This window comes from Cimex lectularius, unplaced genomic scaffold, assembly GCF_000648675.2.
Source record: "Cimex lectularius strain Harlan isolate CLEC.00 unplaced genomic scaffold, Clec_2.1 scaffold186, whole genome shotgun sequence".
Classification (NCBI taxonomy): domain Eukaryota; kingdom Metazoa; phylum Arthropoda; class Insecta; order Hemiptera; family Cimicidae; genus Cimex; species Cimex lectularius.
This window is the reverse complement of record NW_019392979.1, coordinates 630,749-658,028: the sequence shown is the minus strand read 5'-3', so window position 1 is coordinate 658,028 and position 27,280 is coordinate 630,749. Positions and strand designations below refer to the sequence as shown.

The 27,280-nt window shown below is 35.0% G+C and overlaps 1 protein-coding gene across 1 annotated transcript in view; it reads right to left on the bottom strand.

Moving 5' to 3' along the window:
• The window catches only part of LOC106665159 (glutamate receptor ionotropic, kainate 2-like), a 101,278-nt gene extending 78,537 nt beyond the window's left edge, over positions 1–22,741 (bottom strand). The window contains exons 1-2 of the mRNA XM_024229563.1: positions 22,623–22,741; positions 22,385–22,543 (exon numbers count right to left, since the gene is read on the bottom strand). Coding sequence (XP_024085331.1) covers positions 22,385–22,543; positions 22,623–22,686 — 223 coding nt within the window. The 5' untranslated portion in view covers positions 22,687–22,741. The remainder of the gene's footprint in view (positions 1–22,384; positions 22,544–22,622) is intronic.
• Positions 22,742–27,280: the final 4,539 nt, after the last annotated feature.

The following is a 27,280-nucleotide window of genomic DNA, read 5'->3' as shown; positions in this document are numbered from 1 at the left end:
ACACACACACACACACACACACACACACACACACACAGCATTAATTACTGAACAGATATATGTAAACAGCCGTAGCCACGCCAACATCATAAAGTGTATAAATGATTAAACTTTATTTTTATGTTTGTCTTTCCTTCGTTAACGTCCATAATAATTAACTTACTTTTCAATATTAAATAAACCCAGAATCACAAATCCAATTCAGAAAATCCCGATTATCGACTTCCTTTGTGTGGAATAAAACCGTGATCAAAGAAAATTTTCCAGATTTACCGCGTCCGCACCCTGTCGCAGCCGTATAAAAACAGCATAATACGACTTCACATTTCACTACTGTTTCACAAGAAACAAATATGACCCCACAAGAACAGCACCACACTTTATATGAGTATGAAGTACATGGCGCGAAATTTATATTTATGTCTGTAATGTATTTTTTCAAGTCAACGTATGTTTTGTAATTCACCCAGGCCGTGAAGACGGCTCGAATAAATGTCCAAACGACGTAAAAAGGTGTTTTTCTAAAATACTTCTTTTCTGACCGGTCCTTACGACTTTAACAAGTTGCCCATTCTGGAATATTGACGCAGTTTTTTTTTACAGGAAAAAATTAAAGAATTCGACCATATATTTTAATTTATTTAGAAATCGTGAGATGAGGTCTGGTGTGATGTAGGTTTCAGAAAATCATTTTCTTTATCGTGCCAACGTTTCGATCTTTATTGAGTGAGTAGAAATACTTTGATTGAATATATATATATATATAAAAATGCATATACATATATATTTTGCATTGTATAAATTCATTTTTCTACATCCAAAATGTAATTGTTATATGTAAACAATGTTTGTAAATCCCAGGCCCTGAAGATGATCTCAATAAAGATCGAAACGTTGGCACGATAAAGAAAATGTTTTTCTGAAACCTACATCACACCAGACCGCATCTCACGATTTCTAAATAAATATCGATTAACGGTCACTAATCACCACACATATATTTTAAGTTGAACACTGATTAGTAATAGTAATGATGAATGATGGTGTGAGGGCGGTGTTCAATCCTTTTTAAAAAGATAGTTCCTACTCACAGTAAGTTGTTTTGCAACGATCCGGATTTCGAGCTTTTAGCTCATCGTCAGGTTGAAGGAGTTCTACAACCTGATGATGAGCTGAAAGCTCGAAATCCAGATCGTTGCAAAACAACTTACTGTAAGTAGAAAGTATGTTTTGAAAAGAACTGATTAGTTACGTTTTAAAAAGTTAAAATCACAATAAAACACGAACCTCCCACTAAAAAAAAAAGTGTCTAAAAAACGAGAAACTTTGTCGTCAGATTCCGTTGTTTCAACGTACACACAAAGCCCTGAAGTCAAACTCAAACAAACAATGCAGGAGCAAATTGCAAATATGATGTAGGTAAAACGGACATTCTTTATATCAAAGGGAAAGGAAAACCCACGAATTATCGTGGTCCTTGATGAACTCAGAAAAAAAAGAATTCTTGATTAATCAAACAATGGTGAACATTAATAAAAAAAAAACTTTTTCCATGTTTTTATATGATAAAAATTGTAATATGTAAATAACAATAATATAGAATACACAATAAAGAAGTAAATTTAATCTACAGTAATTTATATATTACACTCGAAAATTGTTCTAAATGTTGTGTAATTCTGTAATTAAAGTTAAAATTTAACGGAAATATTATGAACTAATGACGGAATGTTAGGCAAATAATATCCGCACCATTGACCACTCTTGTTTAAGTGTTAAATCAAATATAATTATTAATTAGCCCTCCTCATTTGGATAATTACTGCGTCTGGTTATTCTCGTTTTTTTAATTGGACAGACGCATTTCAGTATTCCGCCACCGGCACAATTTACAGGACGGTAGATTCCTCTTTCTCCCTCCGGTTCAATTGAAAATCCAACTAGGGGATTTTTTATGTATGTACAAAGCCCTAATTTATTTAATGACGGAGGGCAGAGCAATTGCACTAGTGAGTCGAATTTTAAATTGAAATTTAAACAGTTAATTTTATTATTTGGCGTTTACGTTCAAATATTAACTGATCGATTAATCATTGTAATAAATAAAGGAATGTCTGATCATCTGTCTCTTAAATTTGTACATTTACAACACGTTAACAAGGTTTTCCTAAAACTAGATTTACACTGAAAGGTTGGCAACAAGCGTGGTTGCCTATGAAGAAGGAAATAGGTACATCAATCTAAGAGTTGGTGGATGGAGCTGAATGCCATATCCCTCACGCTAGGGGTAGTTGAAAGGAAAGGGGGAAAGATAATAATATAAAAGGACCTAAGCGCAATCCCAGAACTCAGAGCATTAATTAATTAGACAAATGTATATTATGAATAATTGAGAGGGATCGATGCTAGTGGGAAAATGGTCAATTTGGTGTGGGTTCCTGGTCCCATCAGTATAGACGGGAACGAAGAAGCAGATAAGACAAAGTTAATCACGACGACATCACACGATTCCATCCACGCTATACGTTCTACTGATATTAAAATAAAGGTTTCTAATAGGATTTAAAAAATGAAGAGAATCCGCTGAAGCAAACGAAACAATGCAAATTATTTGAAATGACTTACTTTAGTCTGCTACATAGACTTATTCTCTCTTGCCTGCGGAGAGTAGATCTAAAGAGAAAAGGTCATACCAGGTTCTTATAGGAATACACGTGCACTTCCTAACAGGTGACAGGTTCTTTCCCAATTATCACCGTGAATATAGTGTACTGTTCAGTATGAATGCTAACTCATTTTAATTTTTTTTCTATACTTGCAAGGTTTGTGTATTTGTTATATGTATGATTTTATCCTTGACCGACGAGTCTAGAAGTGGAGTGAGGCTATCAATAGCTTCACTAGTTTTCGTGGTCCGCATGACCAATTAATACCTTTCAATTAATTAAGGTTTTTAGTTGAGATAAAAAAGTCAGCGTCACGAGCGGGATTCGAACCCACTATCTTCGGCTAGATGAGCCGCTGCTCTACCACTTGAGCGATCGTGACCTCGATCCACTCGGACACTAACTTCCCATCTCAAACCCACCTTTTGAATTTTCCCTCCTTTTTGCCATTTTTCAAATGTCGTGTAATATATTTGACCTGATTAAGGTTTTTAGTTGAGATAAAAAAGTTAACAAGAAACAACTCTGTTCAGAAAAGGTTCATTTCTGTTTTGGTAAAGAAGTGTTGCACAAATTTCGTAACGATGACATTCGTACAAGAGAATACTTTATCAAATGGAAACAGTTTATTATATAGGGGGTAATTAAAAGAAAACATGAAAACACTGCATTATTTTTCGGACAACCAATATTTTCTTTCTAATGGCTTAAAAATTCATAGTTCGTACATGCTTATAGTACGATTTTTCTCAGTACTGTGGCACTCGACAGCTCGTAAAACTTGCACTTTCGAGCGGTGATGAAACTATACTTGGCTGCACTGGCCAAAGTGGTTCAACAAGTTTGCATCTGCTTGGAATACCGGGACCAGGAACACCTCATGTCTAGAATGACGACGGATTGAGGGAAGTTATCAAACTTGATTCGTGTCAAATGTCAGGAGCTTGCCAAATAGTTCAATCAGACGTCACTCTCTAGCTTACAACGACTTGGGAAGACGTGGAAGCTGAGCAAATAGGTTCCTCATAAATTGACCGACGGTAACAAGATTCAGGACGACGTTTTTTGACCGGATCACACGCGTCGAAAAATGGTTTATGTACAGTTTCATCAGGAGGTCGTACAATTTGGCTGTAGCAGCCCTGACCCTGTTCCTTTGAAGCGAAAATCTAATATGCACAAACATAAGATATTGCTTTGAGTTTAGCAGAGTACTTAAAAAAAAGTTGTTGAACCACTTTTGGGCAGTGCGCTCATTTATTATTTCATCCCCCAACACAGTGCAAATTGTACAAGCTGCCTCGGCCGCCCTTGTACGAAGCTAAAATTCACACAATAAACACCCAGGAATTATGAGTTTTGAAACCATAAGAAAGAAATTGTTTTATAATTTATAGTGAAGTTTTCAAGACACCTGTTTTTTTTAAGAATTGACATATAAGACTCTAGGTATTATGTGACCTAAACACTTAATCTCCCTATATAAATAGAACGTTAATTACCCTTATTTCAAAACAATAACAAATAAAAGGGGGGCGTCGGTGGCCGCAACGGTTTAGACATTGACACGGCGCTCATCACTGTAACGTAAACGTCCCGGGTTCGAATCAAGCGGCCCTGCATTCGAACCCGGCATACTTACAAATGGGCTTTTTTCAAAAAACACAGGCACCTCGAGGGTTGATATAACCTCTGCTGTTGCGAACCCTCGATAGAAAAAAAAAAATAAACGGCACGAAATTTTTGGTTACTTGGTAGTTTGCCGGCGCTAAAACTATCCACGATATTATTACTTAATTAAAAAACTTCTTTTCACTAGGGTTTAATTATAACCGTAATTACAAGATCCTTACATTCAAATTGCACATATTTACTTTTTACCCCTAAACTTTTTTTGCGTCGGTATTTCCATCAGCCATGTTTTATCCCTAAAACGTCAGGTTATTGTAATAACATCGGCTGATTTATTTAATTCTGACTCAGTAATGTTGAGAATTGGTTCCAAGTTTGGTAGGACATAGCGGTGGAACTTTGAAGTCGGATTTATGCTAAATTATCTTTGTGCCGAATATGTTGGGAATATTGGCTCATTAATGCTAAGACATTTCCATTTATATTACAACAAAGAAAATAGTTAACGACCAAAGTTTCATCTATGCTACACACAATTTGAATTACGATTATATCGTGTTCTTTTTTACTTTTTTTTATATTTTTAATAAAGAATGAATATAAACAATCAGTTTTGAATATAAAATTGCATTTACTTTCTTCATTTACTTGCAACCGCAATACATATGAAAGTGGTTCAAAAAAGTGTTTCCATTCCCCAGGCTGTGTTCTCATTCTCGATTCCGTTTTCCATTTTATCGCCGTACAGCTTTATACCATAAAAGTGTAAGACCATTTCCAACGGCGATAACCCGGCTCGGATATAATTCCAAACTACAAAAGCCTTTCATATCAATTTTAGCATTTGCAGTTTAAAGAGCGGTAAGTGTGCGTCAAAAATCATCAGAGTGACTATTTGCATTTGCTAACAAATAATAAATATATAGAAATGTTATATTTTGTGGAATATACTTGCAAGTAAACACACATTCATATTCTACTCATTTTTGATAATCTCCTTAAAACAAATAATGGGTCAAGAAATTGACACTGACGATGAGCTTTATTTATACTGTAGGAAACTCTCTCTCTCAAATTAACCAGCGAATCAGCCCGTTTATATCCTGGATATCGCTTTTATGATAGTTTTAAACCGTTTTTAGTTTTCTTTTAAGTCGAAGCATTGTAGAAAGGATAAATAACATTACCCCAGAATATAAATGCAGAGACTATATTTTTGCCCAAATCTGTAGGAAAATGCTTGAGACAAAAATCATGGGAAAAAGGGTGGCATTGTGTTGGGTGAAAGGGCATGCAGGCTTATGGCAAAATGAAACGGTGGACGCACTTGCAAAGGAGGCTGCAACATCAGGTCCAACCCTTGACATTAAAATTCCTACAGATGACGGGAAAAACTTTTTGGAAAAGTTTTGTAGAAATCTGTGGCAAGAAAAATACAACGCATCAAATGTTGGCAATTATTACAGGTCACTGTTCCCTGAGCTCAAGAAAAAACCATGGTTTTCGGAAGGCGATAGCCCAGAAGGAATGTCAAAGGAGTTCTATTCTACTATTTTTAGACTGAAGACAAATCATGGCCTATGGGGTAGCTACAAGAAGAGAATCGGTTTGGCATCGTCTCCGAACTGTCCCACTTGCGATTGCCCTTCAAATCCTTCCCACATAATTTTTGAATGTCCAGAATATGAAAATGAAAGAGACAAACTGCTAAAAAATCTGAGCAAAGTCCCAAACATTTCAAAACCAATAAACTTAGAATCTGTCCTAATAAGCAACAATCCATCAGCTTTCAACATAATCTATGGATTTCTAAAGTCGATAAACATTTCTTTTTGATTATCTTCAACCATGAAAATTTAGAAGATGAGAAGATGATGGAGCTGAATGAGTGGTGCGGGCGCGCGGCGGGGACCTGGCCCTGGTCGGCCGATCACGGTCGACAGTAAAATGAAAATAGAAACCTTCATGGGTAATATGCCAGCGTAAAAAAAAAGTTTTAAACCACAAAAATTTTAAATTAGAAAATGATGACTTTTTCTTTAAAGTAAAAAACGTTATTGTCATTAACTCAGATTGTAGATAGTTAAAAACTTTCAATAAATTAAGGTTTTTAGTTGAGATAAAAAAGTCAATGGCACGAGCGGGATTCGAACCCACGACATTCGGCTACATACGCCACTACTCTACCACTTGAGCTATAGTGACCTCGATCCACTCGAGCACTTACTTCCCATCTCAACCCCACCTTTTGAATTTTCCCTCCTTTTTGCCATTTTTCAAAAATTTTTGACCACGGACCACGTGTTACCAATTAATTGTAACATATTAATTGGTCAAGCGGATCACGAAATTAGTGAATTTCATAAAATTAGTGTTGTTTTGGAGATAACAATCTGTATTTTAAATTATGTAAGTTACGTTTTCTGATTTTCAGGAAGCCAATTCCGTCCATTTTAAACTTTAATTCCTGGTCGAAGTTGCGATAAAATTTGACACGTTTTCATTGAAGGGCTGGTTAAAAACACTGAAAGAACTAAGAGGATTTTGGTACAGAAAGATTTTAATAGAAAATTCTAAAATGTAAGTAAATAGTTAGACGAATTAAAGAGGACCACGAAAACTAGTGAATTTAATAGTTAAAAATGTTTAAAAAAATCCATGATAATGTATGTTTATAATAATAGTTAAGGCACTCTCGACACGACACGCAAGAATGGCACAATTACACAGAAGACAAACACTTTGAGCCCTGAAGATGATCTCAATAAATATCGAAACGTTTGCACGATAAAGAAAATGTTTTTCTGAAACCTACATCACACCAGATCGCACCTCACGATTTCTAAATAAATAATAGTTAGTAGAAGTTTTTTTATGTACAAATAATTTTTAGAATCAAGAGAGAATCTAAGAGTACCAATCGATCATTATTTGGAAACCTCATTTGCTAGGGTTATTGACCATTTCCAAACTTTTATATCACTTTATTTGCTTTGCTTCAATATCGGCTGTTCTCTCCCGTTGATTTTCTCGTAGCTTACATCATACAGCGTTTAGTGTCATGCGATATCAGAAAATATTCGATACTACTCAAGTCGACAGAAATTATTCGATACAAACGAGTAATTACTTATATGAGTACTTTGTCGTTTATTCATAAATGATCAACTTGCTCGCTATCAACTTGTGGGTAAAATACGCTCATGCATTAAAATAATTTGCAGTTTTTCTCATATTTTTAAGTATTTTTTCATACAGTGGGTACGTAGGAACAAGGAAAGCTGCCGACACATTTCAACAAAATTGACATTTAAATTTTATCGTTATCAAGTTTTGAGAAAATTGATAACCGTGTTTTCTTTTCAAATGTTTGAAAAGATTAGACGTATTCCCGCACAATTTACCAGATGCCGGCGATTCGGTTTTCTTAGTAAAATAACCTCATACTTTACTTTTGGGAGGAGACATGATTAGGTATCTACCTACGAGAAGGAAAGCGAACACTTTTTAGGTACTTGCAGACAAAAACATTTGATAACAAATTACTGAAACTGAAAGTGCGAGGGGAAAGAATTATGAGTTACCAGAATTATCAGCATCAATTCGAAGTCTCGATTAACTTTGTTGACTCATTCCGCTTGTAGGCGCTCTTAACAGTAACCAATCATCTACCAGTTTCAGGAAAGTTAAGTTTCGGACGGAAAATAACAATTCAATATTATTTTACCAATACTACAAAAAGTACTCGATACAGAACTTGTATCGAATGACAATATTCGATACCAAAAGTACTCGGTATCGAAAGAAAATACTCGATAGTTTACACATATCGATTTGTATCGCACGTCACTATCCGCATTATTGCACCCGTATAACGTATAGACCTTCATGCGACTCCCATTCATACCAACCCAAACATGCACTTCGTCCTAGATTTACTCTCAGTATTTACAAATACTGATACCTTCTTCCATTTCGAATTATCTCCTCACTATACACCATATCTAAATGATTTATCTCATCCTACTCTTCCTACCGACCCTACAAGACGACGAAAAAACTGTGGACTCGTGATTAGTTGGCTAGATAATCACAATTTTCCGCGAATGAGCGACAAAAATATTTACCCGATGGCACCATTGGACAACCGTTGTTCAACCTACCCACGACTTGGCACCAAATTAACAAGATTCACTTACGATACACGTAATATAGTCCTATTTAAGATATATTTTAATTTAATGTTAGTTTTCCGATTTTCCTTTAATATGAGGTAGTTCCATTTGTATTATTTTCAACAATTTATATAAACTTAAGATATTTTTTACAACTTATTATAGTTTGCTTTCATTCCCAACTAGGCACATGTTTTTGTGTAATGTGTGATGATTAGTGACCGTTAGTCGATGATTATTCGGAAATCGTGAGATGCGGTCTGGTGTGACGTAGGTTTCAGAAAAACATTTTCTTTATCGTGCCAACGTTTCGATCATTATTGAGATCATCTTCAGGGCCTGAGATTTACAAACATAATTTGATCTGTGGGAATTGCTAGGAGTAGACCGTTGTTCTTGTAATAAACTGAGAAATCAAGAATCTAATTGAGGTTATGTACAATTTATTTATTTGTATTTAAGAATTCAATTGTATTTTAACATTTTTTAAAACTTAATTACAAACACGTAACTGTAAACGTTTTTATGAAGTTTTACTTATAGATTTAAATTAAAATTTAAACAATTGAAAAACGTATTGTGATTCCTCTGTAACAATAGAAGGGCTTTATGTTTCGTCTTTGAATCGTAAGCAGATAATGAAGACGGTACGAACAATGGAGTTAGTGTTGGTGAGGGAATGAAGACGGAAGAGAAAAGGACGAACACGACAATAATTGACGTTGGAAAAAGGAGATTACTGGAAAGGGAGGAGTGGTAAATCCATCTACCCTGGGGATGACGGACCATTGATCCATTGAATCTTTCATTTATGACTCTTCGTGACTTTTTAAGTTGAGATTGTTCCCTACTCTGTTAAACGACTTCGTCTGACATGAGACAGCGTTCGTTATGTTCTTCAATTTTTCAATAAATGACTTCAATTGGAATGTAATAACTCCTATAAACTATTTCAATTTAGATTTACTGTGTTTTTCTATTCATTATAAATTAATTTGGAGTAGTTTGTCTTTATCGTAAAGAAATTATTGCACAATAAAACACTCTGGAGTTAATTACCTGGAAAGTTTGTTTATGTTTCTACAAATTCATTTGGAGTACATTATAAGGTGTATTATGTTGGGGAGGACGTTAATCTTTAAAGATAAATAGATCCTGATCATCCAGCTCTTCCTCTCCTCCTTTTTTTCTAAAATTTATTTTTCTGGTTTATTTACAATAGGCTAACTTTATATCAACTTCAAAAAGTTTTCATTGAACATTATCCTGAGCTTTATTACAGGCCACCTATTGATATTGCTCTTGATACGTGAGAAGTTATTTGCCGACCCGGCCCAACTTCCCTGCCACCTTCTTTTAATGCATTTTTAGCCTCAGAGAGCCGGACCGCGATGATTATGGCCGGAGGATGGGAAGACTCGGGCTTAGCTTTCTCGTTCGGCTTTTCCTTATTCTCAAGAGTTATGTGTTCTGGTACCAAGTCAACAACCACCGTTTTGTTGAGGCGCTCCAGGTCGTGGTATCCCTACAATAAGATCACAACGAGACGTTCGACGGAGACCCTATTAGGGATATCAGGAACCGTGCTGAGGATGTTGGTCGATTAGTCAAATATTTTAATTTTAAGAATTGGAGAATTAAGAAGGCAGGCAAATAGCAAAAATAGGTTTCCACATTCTCTCCCAAAAGTTAAAAAAAATGTCCCTGGAAAAATATCATTTTGCTACAAAACAAGGTTTATCCAACTTCCTGAACATAAGTCAGTGTTACGAGCGGGATTTGAACCCACGATCTTCGGCTTGATAAGCCGCTACTCTATCACTTGAGCTAACGTGACTTCGATCCCCTCGGGCACTAACTTCCCATCTCAACCCCACCTTTTGAATTTTCCCTCCTTTTTGCCATTTTTCAAATGTCGTGTAATCTATTTGATTCTCGGCGATAAATGAAATGGCCAGGGATAGCTTTAGTGAAGCATACTTCATTTTAACTTATTAAATTCACTAGTTTGCGTGTCCGCTTGACCAATTAATATCTTTCAATTAATTAAGGTTTTTAGTTGAGATAAAAAGGAGAAAAATGGCAAAAAGGAGGGAAAATTCAAAAAGGTGTGGTTGAGATGGGAAGTTAGTGTCTGAGTGGATCGAAGTCACGATAGCTCAAGTGGTAGAGCAGCGGCGTATCTAGCCGAAGGTCGTTGGTTCGAATCCCGCTCTTGACACTGACTTTTTTATCTCAACTAAAAACCTTAATTAATAGAAAGATATTAATTGGTCAAGCGGACCACGAAAAATAGTGAATTTCCTGAACATAATTGATGAATATTGACCAAATTTTATTTATATTTTAGTGTGGGTGTAGATACAATTGTATAAAAATTAATATTTTATAATAAAGCTAAAAAAAACTATGTCGTTCAATTAGAGTTTCATTTTAATTAAAATCAAATTATTTCTATTGTTTATATTGGTTATGAAAAAATATTCGGTTATGAAACAGTAATTCTAATGAAAATAAATTTTTCAATGAAAACAGAGTTTTTTGGCCAGGAACCGTCAAATTATAGGGAACGGCGGATAATTTCCACATCGCTAATGAGCCCTTAACGCCCAGTAATGATGAAATAATTTCCAAGAAGTTTCCTCACATCGATCTGATCCGAGATTTTCCATTTTCTCTCGTCGAATATCCACATAGAAAGGAGGAATGTCGTTTTACGTTTTGACGGGCCAGAGACACCTTTTTTCAACCCTGTTTACCAGACCTCGCACAGAAGATAGCAAGGGGTGCATTACGGAAGAAGGCTTTTCGACAAACATCCTAGTCTTGTCATCCTTTAGACAGTAAGACGTACTGAAAGCCCGCTAATAAAATAAAACGTAAATCCAGTGTGTAATAAAGAGTAGTTGTAAGTCCATTTTCATAATTTTGAACCCATTTAAATCATTTCATTCACAATACCATTTAATTCGTCTAACTATTTACTTACATTTAAGAATTTTTCTATTAAAATCGTTCTGTATCAAAATCCTCTTAGTTCTTTCAGTGTTTTTAACCAGCCCTTCAATGAAAACGTGTCAAATTTTATCGCAACTTCGACCAGGAATTAAAGGTTTAAAATGGAAGAATTGGCTTCCTGAAAATCAGAAAACATGTAACTTACATAATTTAAAATACAGACTGTTATCTCCAAAACAATAGAGATACGTCTCTCTCTAGAGAGAGAGAGAGAGATAAAATTCACTAATTTCGTGGTCCGCTTGACCAATTAATATGTTACAATTAATTGGTAACACGTGGCCCTTGGTCAAAAATTTTTGAAAAATGGCAAAAAGGAGGGAAAATTCAAAAGGTGGGGTTGAGATGGGAAGTTAATGTCCGAGTGGTTCGAAGTCACGATAGCTGAAGTGGTAGAGCAGCGACGTATCTAGCCGAAGATCGTGGGTTCGAATCCCGCTCGTGCCATTAACTTTTTTATCTCAACTAAAAACCTTAATTAATCGAAAGTTTTTAACTATCTACAATCTGAGTTAATGACAATAACGTTTTTTACTTTAAAGAAAAAGAGAGAGAGAGAGAGAGAGAGAGAGAGAGAGAGAGAGAGAGAGAGAGAGAGAGAGAAATAAAGCCTATCCATATATATTATATGTAAAAAGTGAATGTTCGTATGGGCGTTAACGATAAAATCGAAAACTGAAATGATTTTGAAAAAATTTTCTCACTTTGTTTTTATTATTGCTGGGTGGGCTTTTTGGCGGCAAAAAGGAGAGATTTCAGGAATTTGTGGCGTCCATTTTCACAGCTGTCAGCTGTTCATTCGGTATGAGAGACTTATCCCGCGTCTTTCAAATTCCGACTTCGAGGCGTTAACGCAATAGACGCAAAAAATACGGTAACACTCCATAGTCGGAAAAATTACTGAATCGGTTATAGTTGCAAAACTACTGATACAATATACTCGCAAAAACTACAGAATTGGTTTCGCTGATGTAAAGACAGGAATATACAATCATCACCGTTGTATCTTTACTATAGGCAGCAGTAGAGTAGGTAGGACAACGATCTACCGGCAAGTGGACTGACCGACACCGTTCCACTCAGCCAAACCAGTGCCCCAAGTGAACGTTTATTTGTACGAAGGTAAAGACATCAAAAGCCGATTTTGATTCATAGGTACATGAATAATTATAAATTATGTAAAATATTATTAAACATTTTTTTTACCGAACTCGGTCAGTTTAAATTAAATTAAATGTGACATGTGGTGTTGTTTTTCCAATTGGATTTATTTATATTCTGAGTTTTATAAAATGTTAAGATGCGAAGTTCTGTAATGTTTTGTCAATTTTGTTTAATGTTTTGTAATTAATTATGATTGTACTGTATTATGAAATATCTTTCAATTAATTAAGGTTTTTAGTTGAGATAAAAAAGTCAATGGCACGAGCGGGATTCGAACCCACGACCTTCGGCTAGATACGCCGCTGCTCTACCACCTGAGCCTTTTTCATTTCAACTAAAAACCTTAATTAATTGAAAGATATTAATCGGTCGAGCAGACCACGAAAACTAGTGAATTATGAAATATGTTTAATCTTACATTTTGTCTTTTTGACAATACTGTTGTAGAATTGCTGTTGGAATCGCATTTTGTTGTTGTTTAAAAAGCCACGAAAACGACAAAATATAGATCGTCGCAGAAATATTGTCAGGTGAAAGACAAAATGAAACAGAAGGAGAAATAGCTCAACGAAATGAACAAAATATATTTCATACGTCGCGCTCACCTGCTACCGAATCATCACATCACGAAGCACAAAACGAAAAAGTCGAGTAAGAATTAGAGAATTAAAACAATCTTAGCCCAATTGTAATCTATATGAACAACGTGACAGTAGTTCATTAGGCATGCACTGTTTGATTCTCTGTTGTAGAATTGCATTTTACTCTCGTTTATAATGCCATCAAAACGACAACATATTGTTCGTAGAATAATATTACTATTTTTCTATACCAACAGAAGTGCCTTTTCATTTTTTTCAAATGACTGTAATTTTCAATAAAACTGGCTTTTGCAGTTATGATAAAGAAATCACAAGGTCAATCATTGCTATTATGTAGATTGAATTTGGAGAATCCATGGTTTTCTTATGGAAAATTCTACGTTGCACGTTCCAGGATGGAAGATTTGTTGTTTTCTAAATGTGCCAAACAGAATTACCAAAATCATTGTTTCCAGTAGCATTGCAATGAATTTAACGCTGACAGTAATTCCAATTTAATAAAACGTAATCGAAAACAAAAATAATATTGCATATGTAAATATCTAATAGATGACTAAATATAATCGTTGATATCAAACATTCAATTGTGTTAATTTAATTTTTATACTGAGTATCCCAGTTCCTTCGGACGAAATTTAGGGAATCGATTCTACTCTTCGTTTGGAGCAAAAAATGCCCAGGAGAAAATTTTCGGAAAGTTCTCTATTTTGAAGATATTCGTCAATTTAGGTTTTTTCAACTTTTCACTACCTTACCACATAAAAACGCTTACAACTTCCAAAATGTTGAGACTGCAACAAATCCAATTACACCATTTGAAAGAACGGTAAATTTGGGGGGGGTAGAAATAAATCAATTAGAACACGTTTTGTAAAATAAAAATAACACATCTGTAATCTCACAAAAACCATACCAGAAAGCTTCATACAATAAAATGCAATGGTTCTTCTTGTGGCAAGCACCTAACAACAAAGGAGGAACTTTTCAGAGGAAATGCTCAAAGTGTTTTCCCTCTTCTCAAATGCATAACTGACTTTCTGAATTTCTATCCCCCCTTCGATTTTTACTGAGCTCACGTTTTCGAACATTCAATTGTTATTTTTCAACTGTAGTAGAACGTTATTTAAAAACCTGGATATATCAACGTAAAGCAAATTAGATGAAGAAGTTTTTGTGAAATTTGACAAGCTGTAGGTTTTTTTTTGTAACCTCAGCAGAACGTGCAATCATGACCAAAATTTTAAATTATGTAATTTTGACATGTTCCAACTGATATTGGCTAACATTTTATGTCATTCAGATTATTGCAAAGAAGTATCTTACAGCAAATTTAGCGTTCTTTCAAATGGTGTAATTCGATTTGTTGCAGTCTCAACATTTTGGAAGTTGTAAGCGCTTTTATGTGGTAAGGAAGTGAAAAGTTGAAAAATCCTAAATTGACGAATACCTTCAAAATAGAGAACTTTCCGAAAATTTTCTCCTGAGCATTTTTTGCTCCAAACGAAGAGTAGAATCGATTCCCTGAGTTTCGTCAGAAGGAACTGGGACACCCTGTATATGCTCCTATCCAGCAATAGCAACATGTATAATCAAAATTATATATTAAATAACACGTTTTATTATCCGCCTGGGCAACGTCGGGTTATAAAGCTAGTATATATATACGACCATCTAAAGAACACCTTAACACCTTGAGCATTTCAAAAACGGGTGTAAAAAGTGGAGCATAATTCTCATTATGGAACATTGAAAAACAGAATTGCGGACAAGGTGCACCGATTTCTACTCAAGTCAGATTCTTAGGTCTATAACTAAATAGCAGGCGGATGTGGAATCCCCACACAAGACTTTAGAAGAGAACAATTGGACATCTACGAAACTTTCGGGTCCAAAATCATTGACCTTGAAAACACAAGTACCTCTGCATACAACATTACTATGACCCTTTGAGCGTATGAAACCGAGGGTTTTCCGCCAAACCATCCATTATCCTGCGCATCTGCTTACGATCGGAACTCCTCACGTAAATTATTAACCTCTTAACTACGTCAATAACCTCACTATCCTAAATGATTTCAACATTTCTTTTGTCAACGAACTGATCCGATCCCACTTCCAAAAGTAACATACCAAGCTCTCGATCTATCATAAACCGTTACTTCCCAAACCCGTTTTATTTTTACCCTACCTAAGAACCTAAATCCTACGGACCTCTTCCATCATATTGGGTGCCAGAGGTTTTTCCACCTGCGTCTTCCAGCGCTGTACTGGCCATAGGGTCAATGTTTTTGGCAAAACATACCACATTTATTATTTTTTATAACTTTATTATTAATTATACATACACTCAATTAATTATACACGATTTTTTGAGTGCTTCCATATGAAGCCGCGATTTGCGTACAATTAGAATAAAATGGGAAGTCGAAATGAGAAGTTTGTGGCATGGACGATCGATACCAACATACATACCAAACAATTAATTAAGGTTTTTTGGGGAGATGAAAAAACGTTAATGGCACACCGGGATTCGAGCCCACGATCTTCGGCTAGATACGCCGCTGCTCTACCACTTGAGCTATCGTGACCTCGATCCACTCGGACATCAACTTCCTATCTCAACCCCACCTTATGAGTTTTCCCTCCTTTTTGCCATTTTTCAAGGTNGAAGTTAGTGTCCGAGTGGATCGAGGTCACGATAGCTCAAGTGGTAGAGCAGCGGCGTATCTAGCCGAAGATCGTGGGTTCGAATCCCGCTCGTGTCATTAACCTTTTTTTCATCTCAACAAAAAACCTTAATTAATTGTAATGTATTAATTGGTCAAGCGGGCCACGAAATTAGTGAATTTAATACATACCAAAGTGGTTGGACCAGCCGCGTCGTGGGTTCGAATCCGGCCTGTGACACAAATTTTCATTTCGAAAAAATCGTGTATAATTAATTGAGCATATATACTCGCATATTTGTAATATGTATTAAAATGTAGAGGTTACAAATAAATTATTCGTTAAAAAATAATTTATAATATAAAAAGTTAAAAAATTTACAATAATCTTATTTTTCCCCAGCAGAATACAGAAAAAACTTCATATTATAAAGAAATGATACTAAATATAAAAACACTAAATTAATTTACTTTGGTTACTAAATTAAACAGCGGTAAAGGGTTCGATTCACACCGTCTCCGCTGCCCTTTTCTCACGCAACACTTCCCCCCCCTCCAAAAAAAAAAAAAAAAAAACGCATCGCATATGATCAATCATGTTCCCAGGTTAATATACTAAGATGATAAGACCTTAAAAAAATTCATATTGGCATAAAAACTTTATATTGTGGGGTTATTATAAAAATGCATTATTTAATTTTGATCAACGAGAATCGCATAGTCCGAATAAACTTGTTCAAATAGTAATTGTACTTTAATGTTAAGCATCCAGGTGCTTGAGAAAGAAGCTTGTCTCACTACGTGAAGCCTGTTCATTATAATTAAATATTTAATATTTTAGATCGGTTTTGCTCAAAGAAAATGTATTTCACCAGAGGGGGATTTAATTAAAAAATATTTAACACCGTGAGCGAGTGGGTTACTTAAAAAGGTTTAATTTTATATTTTAAAGAGGGATTTGTCCGAGTAAGGGAAGAGGGAGTTTGACGCTTAAATGAAAACGCCTTTTCACTTTTCCACCCTTGTCACTAAGCCGTGTCAACGCTGGAGATCGGCTTGATAGATTTAATCTCCGAAAAGAACTCATTAAGACACCCTGTCAGAAAAAATTCAACATTTCCGACTAATCGATCATTTATTGGGTTGTCCGGAAAATAATGCAGGATTTTGGTATTAAACAAAAAAAAAGAAACTAGTTACTTTAAAGCAATGTTCTTTAATCAAAATAANTGACATTCATACAAATGAGTAATCCTGTAAACGTAAACAGAATATTTTATATAGATTTTTTTTAATGAAAACTTAAAATCCTGCATTATTTTCCGGACAACCCGATAGAATGAGGCTAATTTGAGAATCCGTGGGCCTAGAGATTGGAACAGGAACAAAGAACGCACATAAAGATATATTTGAACTTTACGATTCTCCTAAACGCTGATAAATACCCATAAAAAAAAGCAAATCAAAATTTACGAACAAAAACTTCATTGTTCTATAAACTCCTTTCCCGCATTAAAGCCGGTAGTTTTTCTTTTTCAATATATCAAGTTAACTACAGACAAAATAGACTAAAAGTTAGTTACTAAACGTAAACAATACATACGTTTTGGAATTCCCTTTGATTTATGATATTTTTGTTGCTTATAATAGCAAAAGTTACCTCATTCCGTTATCATTTTTGATAATATGACTTTTGATAAGCTATCTATAAATTTTATAATTATTATATTATTTTTATTGTAGAAATTTTGATTATTTTTAGATTCAAATATGATTTAATTTTTCGTACTTCACAAAGTATAAGATATATGAAAACAAAGTGTATGAAACACCTTGTTTGCACAGACTTTCTCAGAACTGCTGTACGAAATTAAAAATTGAAGGAACTACTTCCAGCTGACTGCATTAGCATGCTATATAAACCCGTGTTTTATGTCCACCTCGCTCTCTTCAGCCTCCTCAGTCAAGAAACTCGCCCGCTTCATTCGTCCAGCGAGTCTCACACCTTCACACGTTTTAATTTTTTATTGTAAATTTCAAAATAAATACGTTTTTGTTGTTTTAGTAAAGAAAAAAGGTCTTTGGTGTACTGAATAACTTGTGACAGGTTCTCCGACGACCTTCTCCCTGTTCTCTTATTGGAGAGATTCCACGAGCTGGAGGTTGTCAGCAAACCCGGACAAATTTGTCTGGAGGGAAATAAAAAGGCGGACAAGGCGGCTAAGGCCGGGACATCCCTACTTCCGGACTTAACCACGGCGATGACGCCTCTTGTGCTAAGAATGCAATAGAAACATGACTAAGAAGGTGGCAGCGCCAATGTGCTGGATTGGCAGAGAAGCTCTTACTCATCAAGAGTGGATGCGTGACCCTCAGAGTTTCTGACTCGTAGAAGAAGAGTATTCCTCATCTGATTAGGCTATGCGAGGTTGGCATATAGACACTTACTTTTGGGCCAAAGCGTATGTGTCCGGTGTGTGGATGAAGGTTGCTCGACGTGTCTCCCTTAATTGAAGGGTACCATTCCTTTGAAACAGCACTGTTTTACTGCATATACTACTTTACAGGTAACTCGTTTTGTGTATATTGAGACTGAATATATTTACTGGTGTGGATGTGTAGTGTATGAGACTTGATGGCGGAATATTAAATACTCAAGTAGGTGTAAAGTGTGATGGAGGAATATCGGCTATTCTGCCATTCTAAGTAAGTAACTAAGAATGTATTTAAGAGGGAATGAGAGTGTGAATGAGTTTTTTTTTAGGAACAGATTGCGTTTGGGATTAAAGTGTTCTAGCTGTTGATAGCACCTGGAGCCCAGCCTCGGCGGCTGAACAAGACCGAGGTCTTTCCCTGGAGTGCTTACACCCAGGGTTGCTTAATTTTCAAGGACTGCCGATCATTGTAAATTATAAAAATCTGGAATTGCCGGCGGGGTGCGAGAAGTGATAGGTTGTGTACAAGCGTGCGCAGATATCAGCATACATAAACCAGTAAAATGGAACAAGCCAAAATGAAGAATGAAGAAAATATGTATACAGAGCGTCTCGTCATCATACGTCAAACATCACGAAGTTATCCTAGATGTCAACTGGACTAAAAAGTTTTTATTGTTCAAAAGTCTGATTTTCAATTGTATTCGAGATATTTCACATTTCAGATTACTTCAGCTTTCACGATTTTTCACCATAAAGTCCTTCGTTTCTCTTAAAATGTGCAGTGAGAAACCTCTGTGATTCGTTTATTATTTTTTTATTGTAATCTTAAGCAAACAAAATACAAATTCAAAATAAACTTAGGAGTTTCCAGTTCTATTCTAAAGTTTAAATAAGGTTTTTTTGCTTCTAAAGGTATTGACAAATATGGCTGGGTTAGAGATTAGAACTACCCATCTACTCAAGAGGATCAAAATGCGATTTGTTGGTTACAAACGGTTAAAACATTAGTCAGTAAAATTTTGAAACTTCCATTAAAAACTAATGAAAGTAAACAAATAAGTTTCAATTAATTAAGGTTTTTAGTTGAGATAAAAAAGTCAGTGTCACGAGCGGGATTCGAACCCACGACCTTCGGCTTGATACGCCCGCTACTCTACCACTTGAGCTATCGAGACTTCGATTTCGAATTTTCCTGAAGGCTAACACAGTCCTAACATTACCAACGACTGTGACACTGTGTCGCCATTTATAACATTGATGAATAGGAGTATTTTTTTTTTTACATTTTTACATTAGGTTTCGTGATCCGATTGTCCAAATAAATTCTTTTCAATTAATTAATCTTTAATTAAAGTTTTCGTTGAGATAAATTCATTTGTCAAATAGAAATTGAATCAAACAGATTACACGACATTTAAAAAATGGCAAAAAGGAGGGAAAATTCAAAAGGTGGAGTTGAGATGGGAAGTTAGTGTCCGAGTGGATCGAATCCTGCTCGTGACACTGACTTTTTTATCTCAATTAAAAACCTTAGTTAATTGAAATATATTAATTGGTCAAGCTGACCACGAAAACTAGTGAATTTAAGAAGTTAAAATGAAGTATACCTTCACTAAAGCTCTCCGTGGCCATTTCATTTGTCGCCGAGAATCGATTCCTGATTTCTCGACATTTGAAAAATGGCAAAAAGGAAGGAAAATTCAAAAGGTGGGATTGAAATTCTATTTTTTTTGCGTTGAACTTTTTCTCTTTGGTCAAGTGGATTCAAGACGGTCCAAACAAAAGGGAATATGAATTATGGATTGGACCTCCTTGGCCAGTAAAGTGCAAATTTGAGTCATATCGCGTGGTGTATTTGACCATAGACCTTGTCGCTTGTTTTTTATAATTAATTTGTACAGAGAATGGATTATATCTTTTTCGTCTGTTTTGCTAAGAATTATATTAATTCCTGTTGGTAGAGATAGATTAATTTTAATTAGAATCTAAAAGACGTCCTCACTGCCTCGTGACGAGGGGGGACAGGAGAGCAGAACGTGGTCAGGGTGAACAAGGGATTCTCCATCACACTCGCATACTGGTGTCGGAAGAACACCCATTTTATGTAGGTGTTATAGTAAGCCGTTATGATTCAGTCGGAGGCGAGTGATTTCGGTGAAAAGCTTTTCTTGGGGCATTCAATTTTCTCAAGAGTTAATTATGTTTTTCTTCCCTTATAACAGTGAAGGATTCCAAATCATTTATGTGCTGCTTACCTAATACAATATTACATTCCTTATGATTTAATAGCCGTTTTAAAATCTTGAAAAATGAGAATCAGACTTTGGACCTCAGAGACTTTCAGTCCAATTATAGGATAATCTCCTGAAGTATATTGGGTAGCACACCCACAAACAGATTTCAGTCCTTTTTAATGATCATTTCAGTCGGTTTTTGCCTTTATCAACCCTGGGTTTTTCTCTCTAATGGCTTTAACCTGAACATTTTGTTTGTCATAATGAGTCGGTTAAGCCGCGATGAATCAGATTCATCACTTTCGTTGGCAAAGGGGAATTCATTACGTTACATCGCTAATTGCTTTGGCAGATGATTCAAGGAAATACTGTTGAAGCGTTTTTAAACTTACACCGAAACATGTGGGTACCAAAAAATAAAGTTGGATCGCAACGAAACGGTCTATGTAGTCTTACCTTAATGCCATTTATGCAAGTGCGGTGTCATTTTATGGTGTCATTCGCGTCGCGCGCTCGAGGGTTGACTTCACATTTCATGTAACTGACTACTCACACATGTAGCGGTAATTCGTGTGCTGCGTGTTGGGTTTGTATATTTAAGTAACAACCATATTTGGGTAAATAGTCCTATGCAAAAACTCCATGGCGGCCTCAGGCAGCGCAAAACTCCACACATCTAAGATCGTGGTATAAGTCACCCACTGCAGAGAATTTGTAGGAATTAATAATGGGGCTGTTGGAGGATCATGAAAATATTCCACAGCACTACTCGCAAAACCTTGTCAAATCGATGCCACCTTGAATGCAACCAGTGACCAACGCAAGAGGAGGAAATATACCATACTGAATTGAATATTTTCTTCACTATTTCCATAAGAAAATTTCTGGCAAAATTGTTTTACTCAGTTTAATTTCAATTTAATTTTTTTTGAAATTTAGCTAAATTTTATTTTATTCTACATATTTTTTTCTATATAATAAACAACAAAAAATAAAAATTATAGCGATTGAAAGTATTTACTTGGGTGGCTATCTTTTTGCCTCTTAATGTATTACTCAAATTTTTATACGTCTCATAGTAGTCCACGCTGAATTAATATTTAAATTTCATGGAAAAGAAATTGTAATTTGTTTGTTATTGAATATTTATTATGTTGAATGGATGTTTTCAATAAAGTAAATTTGTAAGTCGACTTAAAACCCTTTTCTTCAGCAAACGTCCTCGTAATTTCCTCAAATTGATATTTTTTACTTTTTTTACGTTATTTAATTATTCCTTTTCGAATTAAACGCCACATTGACTGTCAATTAAAATAAATTTTTATAATTGTCATGATAATGTTCATTTTAACACGAACGACGAATATTACCAAGAAATTACCTGGCAAAATATGCTTTATACAACCCTAACCATTCGTAAAATATACTTAAAAAACATGACGCTTTAATTGTAATATTTTTCATGACTCTGACTCAAAATCAAAACGATAATAAATAATTCTGACCAATTTAAAATTAATGTTATATATACATTTTTTTAAATTGGCAGTTTTGCAACATTCTGAAACTTTTATATCTCTGAAAATATAATCAAAGGTTTATATACACCTTGTTATATATATTTTACATATGTAATAATTGTGTTTTATTTCAATAGACATTGCATGAACGTTTTTCCGTCGTCGGCCTATTACTACATTGCTGAATAATTCAGATATTTTACCAAATAATCCATCTATGAATTTTTTATATAATTAGGTGTTGAATAATTCAGATACACATGCCATACCTGTTCTAGTCATGTTGAAGCTGTCAAACTGAATGACGCTATGCTTTCTCGGCAAAAATTCCACATTAAAAAGGTTCTCAAAATCCTTTTTGACTTCGTCGACGGCGAGATCGAATATCCTTTTGTCCTCCCAGTTAGATCCATCGGGGAAAAAAGCGTCTAATGCACAAAATACAAAAAAAAAAAGATAATTAACCTGGGCCACATATGAGGAGGCAAAACCGAAAAATCAATTCACCGATCGTTAAAATGTCAGTATGAGCCAAATGGGGTATGAGTAGAAGTCCAATTACAAACAACATTCTAGCCTCATGGGCGGTTCAAACATCCACTCCGATCCGTTTACTTCTACCGTTCATAGACTAGTGAACTGAAATAGAATCTGCATCGGAGGCTTCATGGATGGATGCCAACATTCGATGAGTGACAAGTATCTAAAGTATTGCCGGCTTGGGTAAGTTTAAGTCGATCAAATTGTCGCCTAGTTTAAAATTAAGCGATATTCTCTTCAACAAAACACGTAACAAAATACAATCCATGAAATTTTGATTTGCGATTGAAACTGTTCAAATTGTGTCTAGATTGTGACATTTAAGAAAAAAGAAGTTAAATTCATAATCAATTTTGTAATAAATGAACAAAATCCTTTAAAAACCTAACAAAATTTGAACATAGTGAAAATAAAAGAAAGTAAGTTTAGATTCAACTTCATGTTAAACTTCCACTTAATTATGCAATATATATTACATTCAATCGTTTCCAGATCGTGGGTTCGAATTCCGTTCGTGACACTGATTTTTTTAATCTCAACTAAACACCTTAATTAATGAAAGATATTGGTCAAGCGGACCACGAAACTAGTGAATTTGTTAATTAAAAATATTAAAGATGGCAAATTTTTTGCCTCTCGCTGTATTCAAGACTATTTGGCTTGTTAAGATAGCCTATTTGAAACCTTTTTAAAAAAATCAATTCTCGCTCTAACTAATGCAATTAAGATATAAAAAAACCATATGCATCTGCAAACCTGAAACAGCAAGAATAAGCCGTCAAAATTGATCGGAACTCAATAATTTCTCGAGAAAGTTAAAAATATACGATTAAAGAGAGTGATTGTTGCTTTTTCTATTTTTAATTTGAATATCGCTCATTTCTAGAGTTCACCAAGTGTGATGGACTGGAGGAAAAAGCGGAGAAATTATAATTTTTTAAATTTTTATATTCAATCAAAACGCAAAAAAAGAAACAGTTTAGGGGTAGAAAGTAAATATGTTCAATTTGAATTTAAAGCTCTTGTAATTACGTTTATAATTAAACCCAATGAAAAGAAGTTTTTTAATTAAGTAATAATATTATGGATAGTTTTAGCGCCGGCAAACTACCAAGTAACCAAAAATTTCGTGCCGTTTATTTTTTTTTCTAAGGAGGGTTCTCAACAGCAGAGGTTATATCAACCCTCGGGGTGCCGGTGTTTTTGAGAAAAAAAAAATCCCATTTGTAAGGATGTCGGGTTCGAAAGTAGGGCCGCTGGATTCGAACCCGGGACCTTTACCTTACAGTGATGAGCGCCGTGTCAACGCCTAAACCGTTGCGGCCAGCGACGACCCTGAATATATCGACCTACACCTATACCTTGATATATACTTTACCTATACTTTATGACCTATGCATTGATATATACTCTAAAGTATATTTCAGATTTATTCAAACTTGCTAAATCAAGAATAAATAAATAAAAAGTGAAATGGACATATTCTACATATTTAACATCGTACGGCGTTATAAATTGTCGCACATTTATAAAACACATTTTTACTAATAATTCGCGTGCTTTTTATTCTCTAGTTTAAATCGATTGCCCTTCTAGTTTCATAGCCATTGACATGTGAGGTTCTATCTGTGATTATGCTTAACATCAAAAATTGCTACGCTGGGAATACATAAGCATCAGAGTCAGGATTCTTAATTTTTTTTAAAACAGCTCACAATACGAGTCTCGATGTCCAGCCCAGGAAAAAAACAGTAATGATTATATTTTGAATTAGAAAAACTTTATTTATGAGTGACTTACGGTCTTAAAAATCAATCGTTACTCGAGGATTGGCTGGAAATAGCTGGTATAAACACTCTGATTACTTGTCATACCAGTCGATTGTTTAAGCATTTTTATAACAAAACAGAATCGGCCGAGTTGAGATGGAAATTGGAAATTATGCCTCGCGTTAACTTTCTGTCAAGCCCAACACCCAATACATATAGCAAATTCTCGTTTCACAACAATTTCACACAAAAGAAATATGACATCACAAGAATAACACCACAATTTATGCGAGTATGAAATACTTGGTTGAAAATTTATATTATTTACATCTACATTGTATTTTTTCCAATCGATGTATGTTTCGTAATGCAACCAGGCACTGAAGATGACCCGAATAAAGGTCGAAACAACTGCAAAAAAATGAAAAAGGTGTTTTTTCTAAAACGCTTCATTCCTGACCGTTCCTCAAGATTTCAACTAATTCTTGTAATACTATAACGTTTTTTAAGTCTGCAAAATATATTTTGTTACAGGTAGAGAGGTACATAAAGTACACATTTTATCCAAATTGGAGTAAAATTTCTTTCTGTTATAACAACTACTGCAATTTTTGTTGTTGTCTAAACGAAGCTGTACAATGAGTCTTAATTTGTTAGTGTTAATATTAATAGGGAAAGGTGGCTCATTCAAATTAGTTATATAAAAAAACGATAATAGGTATTATACCGACTGTTACATCTACAATGTATTTTTTTCCAATCAATATAAGTTTTGTAATTCAACCAGGCCCTGAAGATGACCCGAATAAAGGTCGAAACGTCGGCAAAAAAAATGAGGTGTTTTTATAAAATACTTCGATCCTGACCGTTCCTCTCCACTTTACAAAATTGTCCGACACATTGTGAGCCGGGGTGCAATGGACACGATCACATTCTATTAAGATGCCGGCCGACGACAATTTATTTTTTTCATATTAAGAGTAAGTGCATTCCCCGAAACCCAAGTCACGACTTTATCCATTGTGTGCTTAATTTTCAGCCATAACTCATCGGAAGTGTTTCCCGTGACGATTAAGGGGCGTAGTCCGCAAACAGATAAAAATGTATACCCTCAGCGCTCTGTAAAAAAATATTAATATACATTAAAAATGAGAGAACGGAAGTATGAAAAACCTCGATATTTAGTTTGGTAACGACCAATTTTTGCCGGCAAAATGGTCATAGCCGGCTCTGATCTGCATTTTCCCTTTTGCTGTGTTTTTGCTTATAAATATCTAGTAATAGTTTAGCCCCTTGATGGGCGATTTACATATTTCTTACTGAAATGTGGCATACATCGGACATGTAGCATCTTCTTAAATAGATGTCTTCTCTCATACGTAGTGAAACGCCTTAAATCCATCAATACTATAGCAACACGTGTGGGCGCGAACGGAGAGAGAGAGAGAGAGAGAGAGAGAGAGAGAGAGAGAGAGAGAGAGAGAGAATGAATGAATGAATGAAAAGTACTTTATTAGATAAACAAAAGAGAGTAAAAAAATTGTACATAATCAAAAAGCACATTTCGGCAATGGTTATCAACCGTCTGCCGGAGTCGGACTATAAATTTTTAATAAACAAGGAACATATTTCTTCTTAAGGAATAAACAAAAGAGAGAGAAAAAACTATATAAATAAACTAAAATAACAACATATCTATTTATGCACATNAAATTACTCTGAAATGGTTGAGAATCGGACCATGGACAATATGAACTTTTTTGTTCATTTTAGGGTGAAGAATCTACTGGAGAAGTTTGTAGCACGAGTAGCAATTCACCCTGTATAACTATAAGTACACGTCTCTTTTTCTTAAAATAAATAATAAAATTACTTTTTCTCCTCAGGTACATTAGAATATCACAGTTAGATTAGTTAAGCTTTTTTAAATTTTACTATATATAGATAACTCAAAAATAGATGTGCTAACTTCTACCACAAGGGAGTAGACATGAGGCTAAGGTGACTTTACGTTACAAGGATCGGTGTGACATCAGTGAAGATCATTTTGTTCAAGTTGTTCAACAAGCAGGTCGATACATCATCTCATTCATTTTTTTTTTAACCCCCTAACCATATCAACCCTCGGGGTGCCGGTGTTTTGGAAAAAAAGCCCATTTGTAAGCATGTCGGGATCGAATGCAGGGCCGCTGGATTCGAACCCTTGTCTTTCAGGAAATACTTTGGCAATACTTACCAATGGTTCTAACAGACGTGATATCAACGGGTAATGTGGACATAGTCGACGCAATTTTGGATATAATTTGTAGTATTTAGTGACCGTTGATTAATGATTGTTTGGAATTAATGTTTAACATTTGTTTCTCAGGAGATAATGAACCGTCAAATCCTTTCAAAATTCAACAATGGACCTGACCTTGCATAAAACATCTTTTTTATTATGATTTTTAAACAAATTAATTTTAATTTTATATTTATATTAGCTTAAGTTGGTCTTTTCGTTTATATTAGCTTAAATGGTTCACGTCCATGACTGGCTACTTTAAATATGGAGATGATATCTATAAGCAGAATGATGGTGTTGCCATGGGGGGTGTTTTATCCCCAATTCTTGCTGATCTGGTAATGACTGATTTGCTAGAGTGGTTGTTGCTCCAACTCCCTTACGGTATAAAATTCTTAATTAAATACGTGGATGACCTTCTGGCAGTTGTACCAAAGGAACATTTCCAAAAACCTTTTGAATCTTTTAACTCATATCACCCTGCACTTAGATTTACATTTGAAGTGGAGAGTGATGGAAAATTGCCTTATTAGATCTGATCATTGAGAGGGACAATGACAGGCTCATTACTG